Raw genomic sequence first — 22,189 nt, forward strand, 5'->3', positions numbered from 1 at the left:
CACAGGCCAACGCTTGACGTCGGAAACTCCTAGTTGTGGTAGACGTCCTGCTGGTCGTCCTCCTCGTACTGCTGCTCGGCTTCATAGTCTGGCCATTTGAATAGCCAGGGACAAAGCCGTGAGTACTTTAAGTACTCGCAATCTAATACTGAAGTAAGTGCTAACATTACTCTAGGGAGTGTTCTAAGCTCTATGTTTATTTGCATAAAGCCAATTTTAGTTGAGAAACAATTTAGTAAGCAAACTTCTTAAGTGCTAACTAACTCAAGTGGGAACATTAGTGTCATTCCCACCATTTAAGTGGTGATTTCAATTCAAGTCACCACTTCACCATTTAAACATCAAGTTTTTCAGAAAATCCTGATACCGGAAACTGTATGGCCTTTCCAACCGTCCGTATCCGAGGACGCGGCTATTCAAATAGATTTACACTCTGCAGAGGTCGCACACTTGTGCCACAACATTTGATAACATCCGTCAGGGATAAACCCTAAATCATCGCAACTCAGTACGCGGATCATCAACCATAACCTTTCACTTACACACCCTAGTATAGGCACCTCTCCCCATGAGCTTGGCCTCCCGGTGATAACCAACTGTTAACCCGGGAACTGCACAGGGCTTGGCCGTACAATTCACCTCAATTCACATCGGTTCTCAACAACGGAGGCAGCCGTGGCATAACCCCTATGAGGTGTGTTCAGAGGGAACCCATACTAAGATGCGTAAATTTCCAGCTAAGCCTTACCCATAATCAGGTATTGTGGGGGTACTCAAATATTGGAAAGGTATCGCATTCAAACCACTATCAGTTTTATCAAAAATCACCATCTTCTCTTGGTCATATTCACCTTCAAAAACTTTCAATGGAAATGAATCATCATTCCAAGGTTTCAACAACTTCATTCACAAACACATGTTCCCATCTAGAGTAGTCATTTTTAATTTAGCACTAGCATCTAGGTGTGAGGGGTGCTAAGTACTTTTCTTTGCTTCTAGGCTAACTTTGATACTCTTGTACTAGTCCAATACTAACCAAGTAAATCATGAATCAAAAATACATTGATAAAAACAAAAGTAAGTAAAGCTTGTAAGGTAAAGCTGGGAAAATAGGATCAGTAATGCAAGGTTAAATGGGTAATGCCTTGCTCAGGGTGAGCTTTGCACTTTGCAAGAGTATTATCTTGCCTTGGTTGGGGAATTGGTCAAAGTGGTCTTCTTCTCCTTGGAAGTAGGCCTCCTCCTCTTCTGGGTACTCCTCGGTACTAGCGTCTAAAATACGAATACGGGGTACACAATCATCATACTAAACTTATGTACTAAACTATGCACACTCATGATGAACACAACTACATCACACATTACTAAAAGTGGGTGGAGGGGTTCTTCTTAGTATTTAAGAAAAATAATTTCCTCTCATACAAAATTAAGTGTTACTTCTAGTGACTTAGAGAAATAAATCCCTCTTATTATCTTATTAAGATTTAATTTCTCTCTTGAATGATATGTGACCTAGGTTGACCCAACTCAACCTCTTCACACTTATCAGTTGAGAAAATGATTTAAATGAGGTGAAGGCCTCATACATTTTAATCCTAGCATGGTAAAGATTTAATATCATCAACCATTCATATGAGCTCTACATGACCAGAGTCTCTACCTCATTGTTAAATGGTTGTGACAAGATTTAAATGGGAAAACATTCCCATAAGATTTCTTAATAGTTTTGGACAATACTTTTGACTAGAAAATAGCCATAAAGTCCTTTAATTCAAATAGGCCATGATCATTCAAAGTAAGCATGGCATATTTTTGCATAAACAATTAGTACAAGTGTAATGTGAACTATAGGAGTTGGAATTAACTGAAAAGCATTTATGGTTGATTTTTAAGAATTATTTCAAGGCAGAAAAGTTCCTAACTTGTTTATTTTGTCACTTTAATTCTACAACATATCTAGGGTTCTAACCAGTGGCAATGTGTAGATAATTTCATAAGGTTTCCAAAAATATAAAATTTGCAAAATTTGGCCCAGTAGATTTTTCCCTATTGAATTTAAAAGTGTGCATCTGATTGGGGTATTTTCCTATTTTCAAAATTTGAATTCAAACGGTGGGCTTGGCGGGAGATCTAACGGGCTAGGCAGAGAGGGAGGGAGTTGGGCCGGCCCAGCAACACAGCGGGCCAGCTGACAAGGTGGGGGCCACCTGTCTGTGAGGTTTTAACAGCGAAACGGTACAGGCTATTCCCATCCGTCCGATTAGAAGGAGGATCAACGGCCGTGGAGCATCTTCGTCGACGACGAGAGATGAACTCACTGCGGCAGAGGTAGGGGGTCGGCGAGCTCGTCGGAGCTCCGGCGGTCGTCGGCGATGTGCGCAGCAACGTTGGAGTGGATGGGGAAGCGCCTGGAAGCAGTTGCCTGTCCAGGGGTGGCCTCCTGCTCCGGCGAACTCCGTGTACTGGCGGCGGCGGCGAGCTTGCAATTGGCGGTCTCCGGCGGCTTATCTATGAAATTGAGGTGGCAGGGAGAGTTCTGAGGATGAGGGGAGGAGGATGGTGTGCTCAGATCAGTGGGAGAGGTCCTCCTTTTATAGGCGCGGGAGATGACTATGGGGCAGAGCTAGGGTCCTCGTCGTCGTCGGCGTTCCAAGGTCGCGAAGGGGCAAGGCGTGGGCGCGTACGATTGCTGGCGTCCTAGCGAAGCTGACGCGCGTGCTGGCGGTGAAGACGAGGGTCTACAACGGCGGTGAGCTTGACGAGAGCGCGCAGGCCATGGCGGACAGTCGTCGTCGTGGTCGTCACCTGCGGCGTTCCCGCGGGCCAGTGGCCATGTCCAGGCGGTCCAGTGATGCGTCGCGCGTCGACTGGCGCTGAGAGGAGAGGTCGAGGTGGCGCAGGGGCTCAGGGCTGCTGGCGCTCTGGCGCGTGCAACGCAGATGCCATGCGCGCTCTGGCGCGGCATGGGCATGCCTGGGCGTGTCTGGGCGCTCGTGTGCTGGCGAGTGTGAGCTCAGTCTTGGTCAAGGGATGGCACGGGCGTGTCCAGGGGAGTGAGAGGGAGCTAGTGGACATGGTGGTTTGGGCCAGAGATGGCCAGGGGAGAGAGTGGCATGGTGGTGGCATGCCATGCCATGGCATGGCCAGATGGTGATGATTTGATCTCACCTTGACCAGTGCAAGTGGTGCTGCTGGTGCTGAGGGGTGAGAGGGGGTGCCAGGGCATCTGAGGACGGCCAGGGTTGGACTTGGTCCTCTCAAATTTCAGCATGGGCTCAAATTGATTCTATGCCTGCAAGGTGTTTGGTTAAATGGCCGCAAGAAAATGATTTTTGAATTTTGAAATTCTTTTTGGTGTGTTGCAAACATATTTCATAAGGAGTAGAATGGTGGTGGTTTGGTTCAAATTGGAGTTGTTTTGCAAAATTTCAAATTGCATATGATCTTGCATATGCAACTTTGTTCCAACTTTGCTTGCTTGTCATTTGAATTTGAGAAGGAATTTGGGGTGGTGGTTTTGGGAAAAGTTGAAGTCCTTGATGTTGTCTTGGATGAGGTGCAAAGAGTTGCCAAAGTGTAGAAGGGAAAAGTCAAAAACCAAGGGCTCAAAGTGGGTACCAGATTAAAAATGGCACATATGACCATAATCATATGTGAGCTCAATTTTGATTCAAATTTGATTTGAATTGAGTTTGATTGATTCCAAAAGTGTTAATAAGTGTTTAGTATCCATTTACAACCAATGGTGCAACCCAAATTGGTCTAGGTTAGAGATTTGCAAAAAATGGCATGGCCATATGTGAGTGTGGAGGTGATTTTTATTATTTCTTTTTCCCATTTCTTTTTCTTTGCCTTTGGATGATCAAGAGATCATTGCTAGGGTTTTTAGAGTAAGGGAGAACAATTAAGCAAGTATCATGGCAAGAGCACACTCAAAGAATTAACAAGGGAAACTATATGCATAGACCTATATGATAATAAAAAGTTTTTGTTGACCCTCATTTTTGGATTCTTGAATTCTCTCTCTTGTTCTTCTTATTGAAAACTTGGGATGTTACAGTGCGGTGTGGTGGGTGTGGTGACACGTCCGCGGTGGGTGTGGTGGCGCACCACATCTAGTGCGCTATTGGTATGGGCAGCACAGTGGCGCACCAAATATAGGTGTGACATTGCTATTGAAATAGCAATGGCGCACCTATATTTGGTGAGCCACTGCTAACTCTAGATCAATTTGTAACCCAGTTTCACAATTAGTAGTGGCCCACGACTACACTAGTGTGCCATTGGTAATTGACTACCAGTGGAGCACCACTTTTCGGTGCGCCACTGCTATATAGCAGTGGAGCACCTGTTTAGTGGTGCGCCACTGTTAGCAATCTTACGGCTAGGCTTTTTTCTAGTAGTGTTATACTCCACCTCACCCCGGCTCTCCATCTGATCTTCCTCCCGGCTGGGCCAATGCCGACCCTTGGGACGCGTAGTTTCTCCTGTCCCTTTTTGGTGCCTTGGTGCCAAAGGGGGAGAGTGAGCCATTATTAGGTTGCTCTCCGTTGGGTATTTGCATGGGGGAGTCACAAGCTCGTGTGCTCTTTGATTTCTATCGCTTGTGATTCCATATTTTTCTCTATTTGGTGTCGAACTATGTTTCTAGACATTATGTGATGTGTGAACCTTATCTATGTGTATGGTAAACTCCGCATGTGAGTCTTCTATGGTTATCTATGTGTGTATGATCTATCTATCTATATGCTTATCACTATGTTGAATTGTTAACCCATGGAAGATGGTTGCAAGATATAGGGGGAGCTTTGTTTCATATATGTGTACCTTCGATTGCGGAGAATTTTTCTTGGTACATGCTCATATCTAGGGGGAGCTCTTCTATATCTCTCACATACTTGTTGTTTACTTTGATTATTCCTTGCAAATACTTGTGTTGTCATCAAACACCAAAAAGGGGGAGATTGAAAGAACATTTCCCGCCCTTTTGGGTTTTGTGTGTTTGATGACAACAATAGGTATCTATTTATGTGTGTTGATGTAGATAGGTACATGGTTTCATTATATATACATGGCTGGTGGAAAGGATTGACAAAACTGGAGACATTGCTGCCTTTTTGCAACAGGCGGAAGTTCTGGCCCCTACGGGCGGAAGTTCCGCCCAGATGCCCTTTTCAGCAGAATCTCAGCGCCTCACACGTTGAAGCTCGGCGGAAGTAGGCCGGAAGTTCCGGTCAGCGGAACATCCGCCCTACTTCTGGGCAAGTTCCGAAAACGGGGTTTTCTCTTACAGATTGTTCCAGTATGGTTTTCGCGTGATTCCTGAAGTAGGCTGGAACTTGGCCGGAACTTCCGGTCACCGGAAGTTCCGCCCTAGTTCCGCCCACTCTCAGTCCTTCAGCTGCTCTAGTGCGAAAGCATCCAGACAGAACTTCCGGCCCTTGTGGCCGAAACTTCCTGTGTTACACAAAAAACGTCCACGACGGTCAAATCTGAAGCCCCTACTCATATAAATATCTTTCTTTTTCATTGGGACAAGTTGCTCAATTATTGCACAAGGTCATCCACCATTAGAGCCACTTCAAGAAACACAAGATTCAAAAGATCTCCTCCTCCAACCATTCAAAGCTCTTGATCTTTGGACATCCGAAGGAGAAGATCCCGATCTACATCCTCACCGAAGCGATTCTCATTTCCCCCTCATATGCTTGAGGGCCCCTTTGCTAGTGTTCCTCTTTTGAAAAACCCTAGTTATTTGTAGTTGATATTGTTCTTGTTGTTATAGATTTGGGAGCCTCCAATTTGGTTGTGTATGTGTGCCTCAAGAACCTTGTAATGGCCCGGTTTCCGCCTTGAGGAAATCCCTTAGTGGAAGTGGGCTAGGCCTTCGTGGCGGTGCTCACCGGAGATCTAAGTGAAGCCTTTGTGGCGTTGGTTTGGCTTTCGTAGCAACCACACTCCTCCAAACGTAGACGTACCTTCTTGCAAAGGAAGGGAACTACGGGAATCAACTCCGTGTCTCCGCATGCTCCACTCTCGGTTACCTCTATCCGATTATCTCTCCTATAAGGTGTACCTATATCTTGCGTAGTTGTTAACCTTTTCATATAGGTAAATTCACATAGTTTCATATCTAGAGAATTTACCTTTGTGTCAAGCCTAAATTGAAAAAGAACTAAAATTTGGTTAGCACCTATTCACCCCCCCCCCCCTCTAGGTGCGGCATACGATCCTTTCACCAACTACCATTTACAAATGAAACCACTAGCCCAATATCAGTCGGTTCAGGAGGTCACCGGTGAAAGCCATTGCACAATTTCCACATAGGTGATAATGGTGGTGTCGCTCCATAAACAGTGTTGATTATCTGCAGTTGTAATTTCGTGTTCGCAAGAATTTTGCAGTGGCTCTTTTGCGTTTGATGGTTGCCCCTTTGAGTTACAGCGGCTCCTTCGAGACTTGCCGGTCATAGGTTTGTGATGTGGTGAGGTGGGAATGGGGCTTTCCGCAAAGGCCTAGGGGGTGCGCCACCCACGTCCATAGCTAGGCGGATCCAAGTGGTGGCTTGTGGTGCTTTCCTCCCCACCAACAGGTGGACAATCTAACCTGAGTCGAGGACCAGTGTTGAGGTTGATTTGTGATCACATCACTCATGCGAAGTTTTTGCGGTGTCCAATCATTGGGGGATATGTTTGATGTGCTCATCAGTCATCGCTGGTTGGATTCGACAACAACGGGATGTGCATGTTAAAGAAAACCATTGCTTTGGAAGATATGGTGAGTTGTTTTGGTCCCGATTTTGCCACCTAAAGTATCTTGACTTAAAAAAATCAATTATGATCGAATTCTCTAAATGCAAAAGCAGAAAGAAAAAAATTCCTCACGTACAGAAACTACGGTTTGCACTTAGTCCACCATGGCATCTAGGAAAAAAGAGGAAGAAAAGGATCAAAGAGAGAAATATCGAGCAAATTTTTACAAAATGTGAAACTTCCAATGTAAACTGCAATCCAATCTTCTTTAGTTCCATGTATCAGCTGGTGCATTTTGGGACTATAATGTAGAGAATCCCCTGCCTTTTGCTTCAAAAAAAGTTGGACGAATCCCTAGAGGTTGTTTTCACATTTGGTATGGGACATTGATAGAGGTTTTATTTTTTTCAAATAGGAGGATATATCATAGCCTCTGCATCAAAATGATGCATATGTCCGCTTTATTACTTTATTCAGATCATAAGAGTACTTACTACAAAATAAAAGATCAGTTAGAGTCGACAAAAAGATCAATAAGCGGAAAAATAGAAAACAGCGGGTGCCAATAAACATCAGTAAGCGATCCTATGATCAAACCGCTAACCACACCGGTTGTAAAATTTCCGTGATACCGTGTCTAGTCGGTTGCACCCAACTTCACAACATCCCTCTATCCTCGGATTGGAGATAGGATCATATATGGATAACTTGCAAAAAAGTTAAGACTTTGGTTCATTAAACACAATTTTATTTTGCACATTCCAAATAACCCATACATTAGCGCAAATGCACACTCTAATGTTGACTAAATCTTTCTTGGCAATACCGCTTAATCAATTACGAAAGAGGTTTGAAATATTAGAAGGAGGAGACAAACTGATTGGCATATATATAATGCGACCAAAAACAAATGATTTATATACTCATCTTTATCATAGAAAGCACGAACTTTACAGCGAATTTTTTTTAAATAATACGAATTTTTTATTTAAGTGCAGTAATAGCGCGCGTTTTCAAAAAATTCTAAAACTGTGACCCGGTCGGTCAGCAGCTGACCTATCGGCCTCTAGTAGACCGACTGGCAGTCGGCTGGTAGCCCCTCTGTCGAGTCACAAGACTAGTTGGTCAGCTACCGACCAATTGGTCAGCTATAGACCAATTGGTCAGCTATAGACCGATCGGCCTCCTAATTCCCATGGTTTGCATGATTAATTTTGCACAGCCGATTTCCCACCATATTTGTCCCCTATATTCCTCCCGTCCTTCCCGCCACGATCTCCCGCCAGTCCTTCCCGCCACGTTTTCCCGCCAATTTTATGCCGCCACTATCTCTCGCTATATTTTCCCGCCGGATTTTTGCCTATAAAAGCAGGCATCGACAGTCTTCGCTGCACAAGTGTTTCTATCTCTCTTTTTTTCTGTTTGCTCACCCTTAGCCATCATGAGTGTGCCGTGCTCTGACCAGGAGTTTAGGCCGGTGAAGGCGAAGGCTGCAAGTTTGCCCCCGGGTGTGACTGCGGAGCGGTGTTGGTGCGGCCGTCTTGCTAAGGTTAAGCAGGTGGAGGATTTCTCCGACCAGTTCGGCATGAAATTTTTCATGTGTGCGAGCTATGAGCATGATCCACCCCGTAGTTCAGCTTCGTCGTCCACCAGGCCGCCGGTATGTTTGGATATATATTTATGTTGACATTAATTTATTTATGAATGTGATTTAATGTTATTGTTTGTGTTGCAGTCTCCCCCGCCCCTATGCAAATGGTTTCACTGGATAGACACAGAGCAGCCGGATTGGGCGCGTCAGGAGGTTGAGGAGAAACACCGGCGTGCGTGGGCAACGTTCTTTGAGGAGGAGCGTTGGGAAAAGGTTCGTGCTAATGAAAAAGCAGAGCGAGAGAGGCAGATACAGAAACTTAGGGCGGAACAAGCTCGTAATCGCGAGGTGAATCAGAAGAGGATGGATGATGAGGCTGCACGTAGGTTTGCAGAGGAAGAGGTGCGCAGGGAGGCTCGTGAAGCAGAAAGGAAGAGACTAAGGGAAAGAGCTGCTGAGGCGCAAGCGGCAGAAGAACGCGGCGACAAGTCTGGAAAATGGCCACGGTGGACGCAGGGAAAGTAGTGTGATGTGTCGTACTAGCTATGTATCTTAATTTCAGTTTTAGTTTGTCATTGTATCTTAAATTCCGTTGTAGTGATAAGGCGTATTTTAATTACAGCTTCAATGTATCTTTATTTCAGTTTTAGTATTAATGTGAAATGAATTTGCCGCAAAATTGTTGTGTCCGAAATTTTGGCTCAAGTGTTACCCGCTGAAATTGGCCGCCCAATTTTTCGCGCTCAATTTTCCAGCCATTTATTCCCGCCCAATCTTTCGCGCCCAATTTTCCCGCCATTTATTCCCGCTGAAATCTCCCGCCACTGTTTCCCGCCCAATTTTCCCGCTCAATCTTCCCGCCGAAAGTCATCCCTTGTAGCCTATAAAAACCCCCCACCGTTTCCTTGTGTTTCAGTGTATTCTGTGAAGAAGATGGATCCCCCATATAAGAATCCCCCCCATCTTTTCAACGAATTCATGGCCGAACGTCTTCTAGACGAGGCCCGGAAAGTGATGAGGGAGAGTAAGGTAGACACATTCGAGGAGTTCATCAGTAGCGACGCCTTGCTGCGTAAGGTGGGTAGGGAGTTTGAGAAATATTCTTATGGGTGGCCAGTGAAGAAGATGCCTGCTCGCAGCCCACGGGAGATAAGGTGTGAGCTTATCAGGTTGAATGAGAAGTGGAAGTCACTAACATGGAAGAATGAAGAAGATAGGGAAAGGGATTTGAAATATCCAGCACGGTGGGCGGTTGAGAGTGAGGACGACGATGATATCTTTGAGCCTAGCAGCAAGGCGAAGAGAGCTGCATCGTCGAAGAGCAAGAGTGCCAAGTCCTCGAAGGGCAACAGTGCTGCACCACCGGTCGTCGACTCGGACGACGACTTCGAGCCTAGCACGAAGGCGAAGAAAGCTACATCGTCGAAGGGCAAGAGTGCCAATTCCTCGAAGGGCAAGAGTGCAGCACCGCCGGTCGTTGACTCGGACGATGACTTCGAGCCTAGCACCAAGGCGAAGAAAGCTGCATCGTCGAAGGGCAAGAGTGCTGCACCGCCGGTCGTCGACTCGGACGACGACTTCGAGCCTAGCACCAAAGCCATGAAAGCTGCATCGTTGAAGGGCAAGGGAAAGGGTGTGCTGCGTTTTTAGTTTAAGTTTTAGTTGTTTGATGTATCTTAAATTCTGTTGTAGTGACAAGCAGTATTTAAATTTCAGCTCTATTGTATCTTAATTTTGTACGCTGTTTTAATAAAGTACTATTGCTTTAGCACGAAATGAAATATGCGAGCGCGAGATAATTCATGCATACATAAATGTCTCATACGTAAGTCATGCATACATAAATGTCTCATACAGGAGTAATGCATACATAAATGTCTCATACATAGGTGATACATCAGCCAGGGGGACGGCGTAGTCTGGGCTGTCGTGGGGGTGGCGTAACACGGGGTGTCCAACCGAACCTGTCCGGGGCCCTGACGTTGCGAGCAGGGATCCAGGACCCGGACTCGGGGTCGTACTGCGTCTCCTGTGTGGGCTGTGGTGGAGGAGTCTGCATACCGACATAGTTCTGCTGCGTGCTGTAATACTCCATATGCTCATCGTCCTGATCACTAGCTCCCCATGAAGGATTAGATGCAGTGTGTTGTGTGTACCCTGTGGCACGAAACATAAGTATTACAAACTAAGTGGAGTATAATTTATACGGAACAGAATAGCTAGAATAGTACATACCCTGCGAGTATCCTGCTCCTCCCATGAAAGGAGCCTGCTGCTGCTGCCAATCATCGAAAGCAGCTTGCTGCTGATAGTACTGAAAGTCGTCGAAGGAATGAGTGTGCTGCTGCTGCTGCCACGACGAACCTCCAGCCTGGTTAGGAGGTGGTGGTCTGGGTGTCGCCGTCGGCGTGAGGCGAGGTCGTGATCCATGATGCTGGCCGTGAAAGTCGTCGAACGAAGGAGTGTGCTGCTGTTGCCACGACGAACCTCATGCCCGGTCAGGAGGGGGTGGTCTGGGTGTCGCTGTCGGCGTGACACGAGGTCGTGGATCGTGTCGTGTGGAGGGCCGCGGTGGAAAGAGGTGGCGCTGAACGACGTCGGAACTACGGCTGCACGTGATAGCCGAGTAGATCCCGCGTAGCTTCTCCTCGAGACGCCTCAACCAGGACACCTGCTGGTCGCGCGGCTGCAGAAGAGGCCCACTGGACACTTGACGTGTGTACTGAGCGACTTCATCCTGTAAGTCTGAAGTCATTTGGCCCTGCAAACATGGTAGATCATGGTAGCATATAAACCGTAGAACCCACTATATATATGAACGACAAGTATGTTGGTGGAATAGAAAAGTAGTACGTACCGCGTGCTGTCGACTACCGGCTGTGGACTGAGTCGGGTACATATCGTACATAGACGCTGGAGGCGCCTCAGCTGGATCTATCGGTGGGATGAGGCGCACTCGCGCTGCTGCAGTGTACCTCTGCAGATATGCCTCAAACTCTTGTGGACTAAACTGCTAATCGTGTCGCCAGAGGTGTGTTGTCGCGGTCAGCCACTCATCAACATACGAGCCAACGCGCTGAAGCCACCATGTCGAGGAGTGGCTCGTACCCTTCCTGTTGTACCTGTAGAAAATTATTGTGCTGTAAGCCGAACCCTTCATGATGAACAATCTTAACCTTAGCGACGCTCTGAACTTACTTGTGGACGTAGGCAGGGAGAGGTGCTATCGGTGGAGGAGGATCAACCATCTGGCGAGAACAGAACTGTCTCATGATCCTCTGCTGGGCCATTACCTCCACGGACACATCGAAGATGATCTTCGATTGTGTCATCCAGTACGCACAATCTCTATAGCAGAGGACTGAGATCCCGCCAGGGTATCTTGCATGCACTGCTGCCGCCGTATAGGGCTCCCAAATCACCGCCCTATCATCGAGCACGTCAAACTGCTCCGTGAACGCAGGGTAGCAGTTCCTGACCTGGTCGCGAGCAAATCGTCTCTGCGGACAAAAAAAGAACTATAGTCAGGTACACACATAGTAGTATAAATTACAAAAGAAATATAGTCATTACATGTACCTCGCGATGTGTCCAAATTATACCAAACGTAGGCATGTCGATGTGGTCCGCATCATCGAACCAGGTTGCCTCGAAAGGGCGTTCAGCATCTATGTCTGGTCGACCAATTGGGAACCTCTCCCACGACCATAGCTGCAACAATAGTGGGCAGCCAAGAAGGCCAGACTTGGGGGAGACAAGTGTACAAGTATTGCACAAACCTCGGTACGTGGCTGCTAGAACCGCGGAACCCCAACTCCGCGGTATGATGTCGTCGGCGGTTGTAGCCTCTGCTATCTCCTGCGCAATGGGGATGTAGCGCCTGATGATGGTGGTCTGATGGTTCTCTGTGAACATCACCTTCCCAAGCAGCCACATAAGGTATGCCTCGAGACTCCTAGTGATTTGTGCCTCACTCATCGGTGCTGTGAACTGTGAAACCTACAACGAACAAAAAAAAAGATGTTAGCTATAACAACACATTAACAATAAATAATTTTCAATAACAATGCTTACCTCGAAGTTGAGTAACCAGTCACACTTTGGACCATGGTCCTCACAGAGAAAATCAGGCTGACCCACACGAATTCCCTGAAAACGTGCAGGCATTTCTTCATCCCAGTCCACTGGTTCTGCCTGCGGGCCTATGGCCCGACCAGCCAACGGTAGGCCCAGTAAGTAAGACACGTCCTGCAGAGTAGGGGCCATCTCTCCCCAACGAAAATGGAACGTGTGGGTCTCGGGCCTCCACCGATCCACTAGGCTGGTCAGCAGTGAGTGGTCGTACTGAAGGCGCTTGATTGGCGTGCCCCCTCGCTCACCGATGACCTCTGACATAGTGGCCTCAACCAACCGAGCGAAAGGTAGAAGTCCAGCCCACTTCAACCTACAAATTCATATAAGAATCCAATGAGTATGTGTGAGTACTTCAAATTAAATATATCAAATATAATCCCACATACCTCTGAACCCAACCGGGGTGTATCTGCCAATTCTAATTAGCTCCGCGTGTCACCAGTGTGGGAAGGCTATTAGGACTTGCCTCTAGCTTCGCCGCACGGTGTGCCTTCTCAAGGTCCCTACGGAGCAACGATCTTCCTGCCATTTCTGTAAACAACAAAACATATTTGCAAAATTCACATGACATAATACGAATATATATTTAAGTAACATACAGGACATAGTTCAGTACATAAATTACAGTAACATAGTTTCACATTTGAGATTGCAAAGTAGTTCCATACTTATTACAAATTCGTTGTTCACTACATAAATTACAGTAACATAGTTTCACATTTGAGATTGCAAAGTAGTTCCATACTTATTACAAATTCGTTGTTCACTACATAAAATTGCAAAATTCACATGATATAATACGAATATATATTTAAGTAACATACATGACATAGTTCAGTACATAAATTACAGTAACATAGTTTCACATTTGAGATTGCAAAGTAGTTCCATACTTATTACAAATTCGTTGTTCACTACATAAATTACAGTAACATAGTTTCACATTTGAGATTGCAAAGTAGTTCCATACTTATTACAATAAGTTTCGAAGTAGCGCCTCGCCGCCTAGTTTCTTCCCCTCCTGCAACGTCCCCTTGTGCCTCGCTGCCCCCTTCCTGCTAGGCCAGTGCCGAAGGTTGTACAATTACTGTCCCAATGGCCAAATTGATTGCATAGGAAACATTGTCTCGTTGGCCCTCCAGCTTCAGATTCATCCATATCATTCCGGATGCGCTGCGATGGCCGTCTACCGATGGCTGTCCTCAGTAGCGTTGGGTTTGGGATATATCGCCTTTCACCAGGGTTTACAGTGTTGAAATTTCCCATTGACCGAAATCCTTCCAGCTCACCGGTCCAGGTGTTGAGCACGGCCTCCTTAAGATAATACGGAGAGACGAACGAGATTTCCGACATCCCCAGGACACCACAAACAGCTAACACATGTGAGCAAGGAAGATGAAGCAACTTTGGTTTGTTGCATGTGCACTCGCAAGTTGGCCTTTCTTCATTGCCAATTTTCACATCATGCGTTCGATGCGGATTCCCACACCCGAACCTATCTGTAGGTAAGCGTACTTCGAACCTTCTTTCCACATTACCAATTTGAACAACAGGGAGATGCTTAGCTTTCTCCTTCTTCTTATGCATGTACTCCATAATCTTCGAACAATATGGAGTGGCTGGTTTGTTCAGCATGTGCATCCGAGCCTTCTCACGTCTCTCTCTGTAATATTTAACTGTGCCCATGAAAATACCCTCTACTATAGCTGTAAGTGGCAAAGCTCTATTGCCTCTCAGCACAAAGTTATACGACTCTGCGAGGTTGGTTGTCATGACGCCGTATCTAGCTCCATGTGTATCGTGCAACAAAGACCACCTCTCCGTAGGCTCATGCTCTATCCACTGCTCAAAGTTTTTAATCTGCCTTCCCTGCCTTCTCCTTGTTCCGGGTGGGTCAAATCTGGGCAAGTCGCATAGACCTTGGGGTGCCTCATAAACTGGTGCTTGTACCGCTGTTGTTCTTGCTGCAACGGCCTGCATATGTGCTGCTATGTTTGCATCTCGAGCTGCTTTCCTCTCCACAACTTGTTTCTTCGTAAACTCCTGCAGTTTGCTACGCAAAAAATTATACTTCCACTGCTGGTTCTGGATGCACAGCCTCTTGAAGACATTCATAAGGTCCTTTTTCCTGAATTGTGTGTAAAAATTGGCCCCCAGGTGGCGCATGCACCAACGGCTCTCAATGTCAATCCATGGAGTTTCTTGCCCAGGCTCTTTCAGTGTCTTAATAGCTTTCAGTATACCTGCATGCCTGTCATGAAGGATGCAAACATTCGGCTTGTCCTTTACAATTGAAATCTTCAACTGCCTGAAAAACCATAACCAGCTTTCGGTGTTCTCACTCTCCACGAAAGCAAAAGCGAGTGGCACAATTTGATTGTTTCCGTCCATTCCAATGGCGGTAAAGATTTGACCCCTGTACTGACCGGTCAGAAACATGCCGTCGACACATAACACGGGTCGACAGTGTCTGAATGATTCGATGCATACACCGAACGAGAAATAGACTCTATGCAGAACCCTGTAAGATGGGGACTCCGGCAAAAACATATCCTGGATGTTCACATATGTTCCTGGATTCCTCGCCTGCAGCGTCTGCAGCATACGAACAACAGCGTCGTATGCGTCTCGAAATGAACCAAACCTCATCTCCATCGCCCTCTGCTTAGCCCTCCAAGCCTTGCCATACGAAATGGTGTAAAAATGATGCTTCTTAACATTCTTCTGTATGGCGTTTACTCTCATGGCTTGCCCTTCCACTATTTCAGTGTACAGCAGCCGGGCTATGAGATTAGACGACAGGTTGCAATGATCATTGCGGATACTTACAAGCTCACAACTGTGCGGCACAAAGTCGCTCACACGCCATATTGTGTCATACTTAGGAACATACCCATGCACCCTTCCGGGACAATTGATGTCCACACATTCCATCGTTAGGTATTTTCCAGATGACACGGTTGTTCTCAGCTCCCTCTGGCTCGCCATTGCCCACTTAATTATTGCATCCTGCATATGTCGCTTCGACGGAAACATGGCCCCTACGGCGAGATTGTTCTGGTGATACTCCCAGTTAGAATCAAGGCCATCATTGATTGTCATTGCAGACGAAAAGTTGTGATTCCATCTACCAGGAATAGGCACCTCCTCCCCATCATCAGACTCATCGGAATCATCATCATCAGTTTGACCTTCTGTATCTTCCTCTTCCATCTGATTCTGCCTGTATCCATTTTCTTCGTCACCATCAACCTCACCGTCTTCTCCTGTGTAACCATCACCCTAGCCACTATAAACATCTTCCGCATGGCTGCTCTGTTCAGGCTCGTAACCACCGCCACCGCCGGGTGCTTGACTGCTCTGGCCTGATTCGTAACCACCTCCTCCATCAGAACCGCCTTCAGGAGGCGCTACCTCCTTCGCCACCGGAAGAACTAATGCCACAGGGTTAGTTCCTCTCCTTTCAGATCCTTTTAACCAGCTCACCCACTTAGAGGTATCATCTACAGGCCTCAAATACCACAAAAGGTTTGATACCGACTTAGTCCATAATGCATGCACACCCACTGTGTGCACTTCAGGATTAAGCCCGAAACATTCTGTCAACCAATCCTTCACCTGCTCAATTGTCCATGTTCTAGGAGCAGTCATATTCATCTCTACATATTTGAACTCACTCAGATCAACTCCCATTTCATTTGATCGGACACTACCCATACCATAGTAAAATACTATCTTCACTACATCTGTCATCTTTGCTCGCCTAAAAAACCAGCCCACATAAATATACCAATACTATAACCAGCCTACATTAACCTACACAGTTAACACTAATATGCAAAGATTAGGGTTTACCCTTGTAGCGTGAGCACCCTCTCCAACAGCAGCAGCACGAACAGCACGCAGCAGCTCACCACCACCACCAATCCACAGCAGCAGCTCAGCCCCTTACACCACCATCAACCTCCACCACTTCATCACCATTGCTGCTAAACAGCACCACCAAACGCCTCCAAACCCTAACCCATCTGTAGATCGGGCTTCCCTCAACTAATACCCGTAAAATGGTTAAGTTTTATTGGCTAAATCAGTGGAGATCTGCGAAAAACGGAGTTTTTTGAGCTCTTCTCGTGTGCAGCCAACGAACAGCTAGAGGAAGAAGAAAAGAGGAAGGAAGAAGAAAGAGAACAGTGGCGGGGAGCGTCTGCGGCCCGGGGCTGAAGATGCCATGCAGGGTCGGGCCCCAGCCGGCCGATCGGTCAGCTGCCGGCCGATCGGTCAGCTGCCGGCCGATCGGTCAGCTGCCGACCGACATGGTCCTGTCCCTGACGCCCGCCTGCGCCGGACCTGCAGTCGGCCGATAGTAGGCCGATCGGCCCGCAGCTGACCGATCGGTCGGCTGCTGGCCGACCGGGTCACAGTTTTCAAATTTTTTTAAAACGCGCGCTATTACTGCACTTAAATAAAAAATTCGTATTATTTTAAAAAAAATCGCCGGCTTCCTGCACGCGCATGTCGCCGGCGGAGGGAGGCGTTGATGGCCGCCGGTGGAGCTCGAGGACGCTGGTCACCAGGCCCTCCGCGTCCGACGCCGGGAGGAGCGCCTGCAGCAGCATGGCTGTGAGCAGGTGAAGATGCATCGCGCGCCAACGTCCGTGGTTGGTGAAGCGGCGCTGCCAGGTCGTGCTGGTACTCGGTCTGGTCCTCGACGGGGGAGGCCGTGGCAAGCGCGGGGAGGAGGGCGGCTGGCTGGCGGCCGCGAGGATGGCGGGGCAGGGCGCGGGAGGCAGCAGATGGAGGCCGTGGCGGCGTGTGCGGGCGGACCGTGGAGGCCCCGCGCGAGGGGCCGACGATGTAGGCCGCATGAGGTAGCAGGTGGAGGCCGCGGCGGCGTGTGCGGGGGGACCGTGGAGGCCGACGATGCAGGCCGCGGCGGCGGGCGCGGGCGGACCGTGTAGGTGGAGGCGCAGACGAAGCAGCAGGGGCAGCCGATGCGTCGCCGTGGCGGGCGCGGGCGACGGGGAAGCGGGGATGCGGGAACTCTGGATCTTCGGGGATGCGGGCGCCACCGCACGGTTCGTCGAGGGAGCCGCCGTGCGAGCTGGCGAGGGCGGCGCGTCTCATCGAGGGAGCCGCCACCCGAGGCCGAACATGGTGGAAGGCGAGGACACGCAGTGCTGCTTTGCGAGTGCCCGGCCGGCGGTGTGGCTAGAGGGGCGGAGGTGCAGCGAGGTTCGCCGACCGGCGGCTATCGGTGGGGAGGGTTGGTCAAATTATTGGAGAGAGGAGCGGCTGTTGGAGAGAGGAGGGTTGGTCAACTTATTGGAGAGAGAAAGTGGATCTACGGGGAGGAGAGATAAGTGTGGGTGCGGTGTGGACGTGTGGTGGGTGGGTGCGGTGTGGTGGGTGTGGTGACACGTCCGCGGTGGGTGTGGTGGCGCACCACATCTAGTGCGCTATTGGTATGGGCAGCACAGTGGCGCACCAAATATAGGTGCGACATTGCTATTGAAATAGCAATGGCGCACCTATATTTGGTGCGCCACTGCTAACTCTAGATCAATTTGTAACCCAGTTTCACAATTAGTAGTGGCCCACGACTACACTAGTGCGCCATTGGTAATTGACTACCAGTGGAGCACCACTTTTCGGTGCACCACTGCTATATAGCAGTGGAGCACCTGTTTAGTGGTGCGCCACTGTTAGCAATCTTACGGCTAGGCTTTTTTCTAGTAGTGTTATACTCCACCTCACCCCGGCTCTCCATCTGATCTTCCTCCCGGCTGGGCCAATGCCGACCCTTGGGACGCGTAGTTTCTCCTGTCCCTTTTTGGTGCCTTGGTGCCAAAGGGGGAGAGTGAGCCATTATTAGGTTGCTCTCCGTTGGGTATTTGCATGGGGGAGTCACAAGCTCGTGTGCTCTTTGATTTCTATCGCTTGTGATTCCATATTTTTCTCTATTTGGTGTCGAACTATGTTTCTAGACATTATGTGATGTGTGAACCTTATCTATGTGTATGGTAAACTCCGTATGTGAGTCTTCTATGGTTATCTATGTGTGTATGATCTATCTATCTATATGCTTATCATTATGTTGAATTGTTAACCCATGGAAGATGGTTGCAAGATATAGGGGGAGATTTGTTTCATATATGTGTACCTTCGATTGCGGAGAATTTTTCTTGGTACATGCTCAAACTAGGGGGAGCTCTTCTATATCTCTCACATACTTGTTCTTTACTTTGATTATTCCTTGCAAATACTTGTGTTGTCATCAAACACCAAAAAGGGGGAGATTGAAAGAACATTTCCCGCCCTTTTGGGTTTTGTGTGTTTGATGACAACAATAGGTATCTATTTATGTGTGTTGATGTAGATAGGTACATGGTTTCATTATATATACATGGCTGGTGGAAAGGATTGACAAAACTGGAGACATTGCTGCCTTTTTGCAACAGGCGGAAGTTCTGGCCCCTACGGGCGGAAGTTCCGCCCAGATGCCCTTTTCAGCAGAATCTCAGCGCCTCACACGTTGAAGCTCGGCGGAAGTAGGCCAGAAGTTCCGGTCAGCGGAACATCCGCCCTACTTCTGGGCAAGTTCCGAAAACGGGGTTTTCTCTTACAGATTGTTCCAGTATGGTTTTCGCGTGATTCCTGAAGTAGGCTGGAACTTGGCCTGACCGGAAGTTCCGCCCTAGTTCCGCCCACTCTCAGTCCTTCAGCTGCTCTAGTGCGAAAGCATCTAGACGGAACTTCCGGCCCTTGTGGCCGAAACTTCCTGTGTTACACAAAAAACGTCCACGACGGTCAAATCTGAAGCCCCTACTCATATAAATATCTTTCTTTTTCATTGGGACAAGTTGCTCAATTATTGCACAAGGTCATCCACCATTAGAGCCACTTCAAGAAACACAAGATTCAAAAGATCTCCTCCTCCAACCATTCAAAGCTCTTGATCTTTGGACATCCGAAGGAGAAGAGCCCGATCTACATCCTCACCGAAGCGATTCTCATTTCCCCCTCATATGCTTGAGGGCCCCTTTGCTAGTGTTCCTCTTTTGAAAAACCCTAGTTATTTGTAGTTGATATTGTTCTTGTTGTTATAGATTTGGGAGCCTCCAATTTGTTTGTGTATGTGTGCCTCAAGAACCTTGTAATGGCCCGGTTTCCGCCTTGAGGAAATCCCTTAGTGGAAGTGGGCTAGGCCTTCGTGGCGGTGCTCACCGGAGATCTAAGTGAAGCCTTTGTGGCGTTGGTTTGGCTTTCGTAGCAACCACACTCCTCCAAACATAGACGTACCTTCTTGCAAAGGAAGGGAACTACGGGAATCAACTCCGTTTCTCCGCATGCTCCACTCTCGGTTACCTCTATCCGATTATCTCTCCTATATGGTGTAGCTATATCTTGCGTAGTTGTTAACCTTTTCATATAGGTAAATTCACATAGTTTCATATCTAGAGAATTTACCTTTGTGTCAAGCCTAAATTGAAAAAGAACTAAAAATTGGTTAGCACCTATTCACCCTCCCCCTCTAGGTGCGGCATACGATCCTTTCACCAACTACCATTTACAAATGAAACCACTAGCCCAATATCAGTTGGTTCAGGAGGTCACCGGTGAAAGCCATTGCACAATTTCCACATAGGTGATAATGGTGGTGTCGCTCCATAAACAGTGTTGATTATCTGCAGTTGTAATTTCGTGTTCGCAAGAATTTTGCAGTGGCTCTTTTGCGTTTGATGGTTGCCCCTTTGAGTTACAGCGGCTCCTTCGAGACTTGCCGGTCATAGGTTTGTGATGTGGTGAGGTGGGAATGGGGCTTTCCGCAAAGGCCTAGGGGGTGCGCCACCCACGTCCATAGCTAGGCGGATCCAAGTGGTGGCTTATGGTGCTTTCCTCCCCACCAACAGGTGGACAATCTAACCTGAGTCGAGGACCAGTGTTGAGGTTGATTTGTGATCACATCACTCATGCGAAGTTTTTGCGGTGTCCAATCATTGGGGGATATGTTTGATGTGCTCATCAGTCATCGCTGGTTGGATTCGACAACAACAGGATGTGCATGTTAAAGAAAACCATTGCTTTGGAAGATATGGTGAGTTGTTTTGGTCCCGATTTTGCCACCTAAAGTATCTTGACTTAAAAAATCAATTATGATCGAATTCTCTAAATGCAAAAGCAGAAAGAAAAAAATTCCTCACGTACAGAAACTACGGTTTGCACTTAGTCCACCATGGCATCTAGGAAAAAAGAGGAAGAAAAGGATCAAAGAGAGAAATATCGAGCAAATTTTTACAAAATGTGAAACTTCCAATGTAAACTGCAATCCAATCTTCTTTAGTTCCATGTATCAGCTGGTGCATTTTGGGACTATAATGTAGAGAATCCCCTGCCTTTTGCTTCAAAAAAAGTTGGACGAATCCCTAGAGGTTGTTTTCACATTTGGTATGGGACATTGATAGAGGTTTTATTTTTTTCAAATAGGAGGATATATCATAGCCTCTGCATCAAAATGATGCATATGTCCGCTTTATTACTTTATTCAGATCATAAGAGTACTTACTACAAAATAAAAGATCAGTTTGTTATCACCAGAATTTGACCGAATCAGAGGTGGGCCGCGATCAAGATGGATTTGAAGATTATACATTGAAGAAATACGTGAATCGGCCTTGAATAGCAAGTTTGGGCTAAATTTGCCCTCGTATCTGTAATATAGTAGGATACGTGTCGATTAGTTAAAGTTGGGCCCGTGCCCGGTTGGGACTATTCCCACGATTAGAGAGTCTACGGACTATAAATATGTATCTAGGGTTTATGGAATAAACAACAACCAACGTTCAACCAACAAATCAATCTCGGCGCATCGCCAACTCCTTCGTCTCGAGGGTTTCTACCGGTAAGCATCATGCTGCCTAGATCGCATCTTGCGATCTAGGCAGCCTATGCTCGTTGTTCATGCGTTGCTCGTACTGAAGCCTTTTTGATGGCGAGCAACGTAGTTATCATAGATATGTTAGGGTTAGCATTGTTCTTCGTATCATATGCTTTCGTAGTGCAACCCTTGCATGTCTAGCCACCCTTACACCTATCTTAGGTGTAGGGGCGGCACCCCGCTTGATCATAATTTAGTAGATTCGATCCGTTACGGTTGCTCCTTGATTCTTCAAGGATTAGTTTAATATCCGCAATAGTTAGGCCTTACAAAGGGTTGGAGGATCCAGCGGCACGTAGGGTGTCGTTCGCTAGTCCTAGACAGGATGTTCCGGGGATCAACCTCGTGTTGGTTTTTAGGCCTTGTCTAGGATCGGCTTACGATCACCGTGCGTGGCCACGAGGCCCAATCGTGAGTAGGATGATCCGATTATGCGGTGAAAACCCCAAATCGTCGTAGATTGTATTAGCTTTATCTTGATCAAGCAGGACCACCATATATTCGTGCACCTCGTACGAATCATGGGTGGATCGGCTCCTTGAGCCGATTCACAGGATAACCTGAGAGCCGATCGAGGCTCGTATTTAATGTTTACGTGTATGCCATGCAGGAAACTAAGCGAGGCATCTCCATCACCTTCCTGACCAGGTATAGGTCAGGTGGCACGCCCTTGCATTCAGCATCGGACGTGTGTACCAGAGGCTTTGCGGGCCGTCGCTCGGAGGGACCAGGGCCAGCCGCAGCCCTAAGTTGTTCCCGGCTCTACTGTGTTTCCCG

The 22,189-nt window shown here is 47.5% G+C and overlaps 1 protein-coding gene across 1 annotated transcript; it reads left to right on the forward strand.

Moving 5' to 3' along the window:
* The first annotated feature begins 8,145 nt into the window (after window positions 1-8,145).
* Window positions 8,146-8,981, forward strand: LOC127315273 (uncharacterized). Its single transcript, XM_051345775.2, has 2 exons — window positions 8,146-8,412; window positions 8,488-8,981. The coding sequence occupies exons 1-2, from the start codon at window positions 8,194-8,196 to the stop codon at window positions 8,866-8,868; spliced, it is 600 nt and encodes a 199-aa protein (XP_051201735.2). The 5' UTR covers window positions 8,146-8,193; the 3' UTR covers window positions 8,869-8,981.
* The last annotated feature ends 13,208 nt before the right edge of the window (window positions 8,982-22,189 follow it).

Source organism: Lolium perenne, chromosome 7, assembly GCF_019359855.2.
Source record: "Lolium perenne isolate Kyuss_39 chromosome 7, Kyuss_2.0, whole genome shotgun sequence".
Lineage (NCBI taxonomy): Eukaryota > Viridiplantae > Streptophyta > Magnoliopsida > Poales > Poaceae > Lolium > Lolium perenne.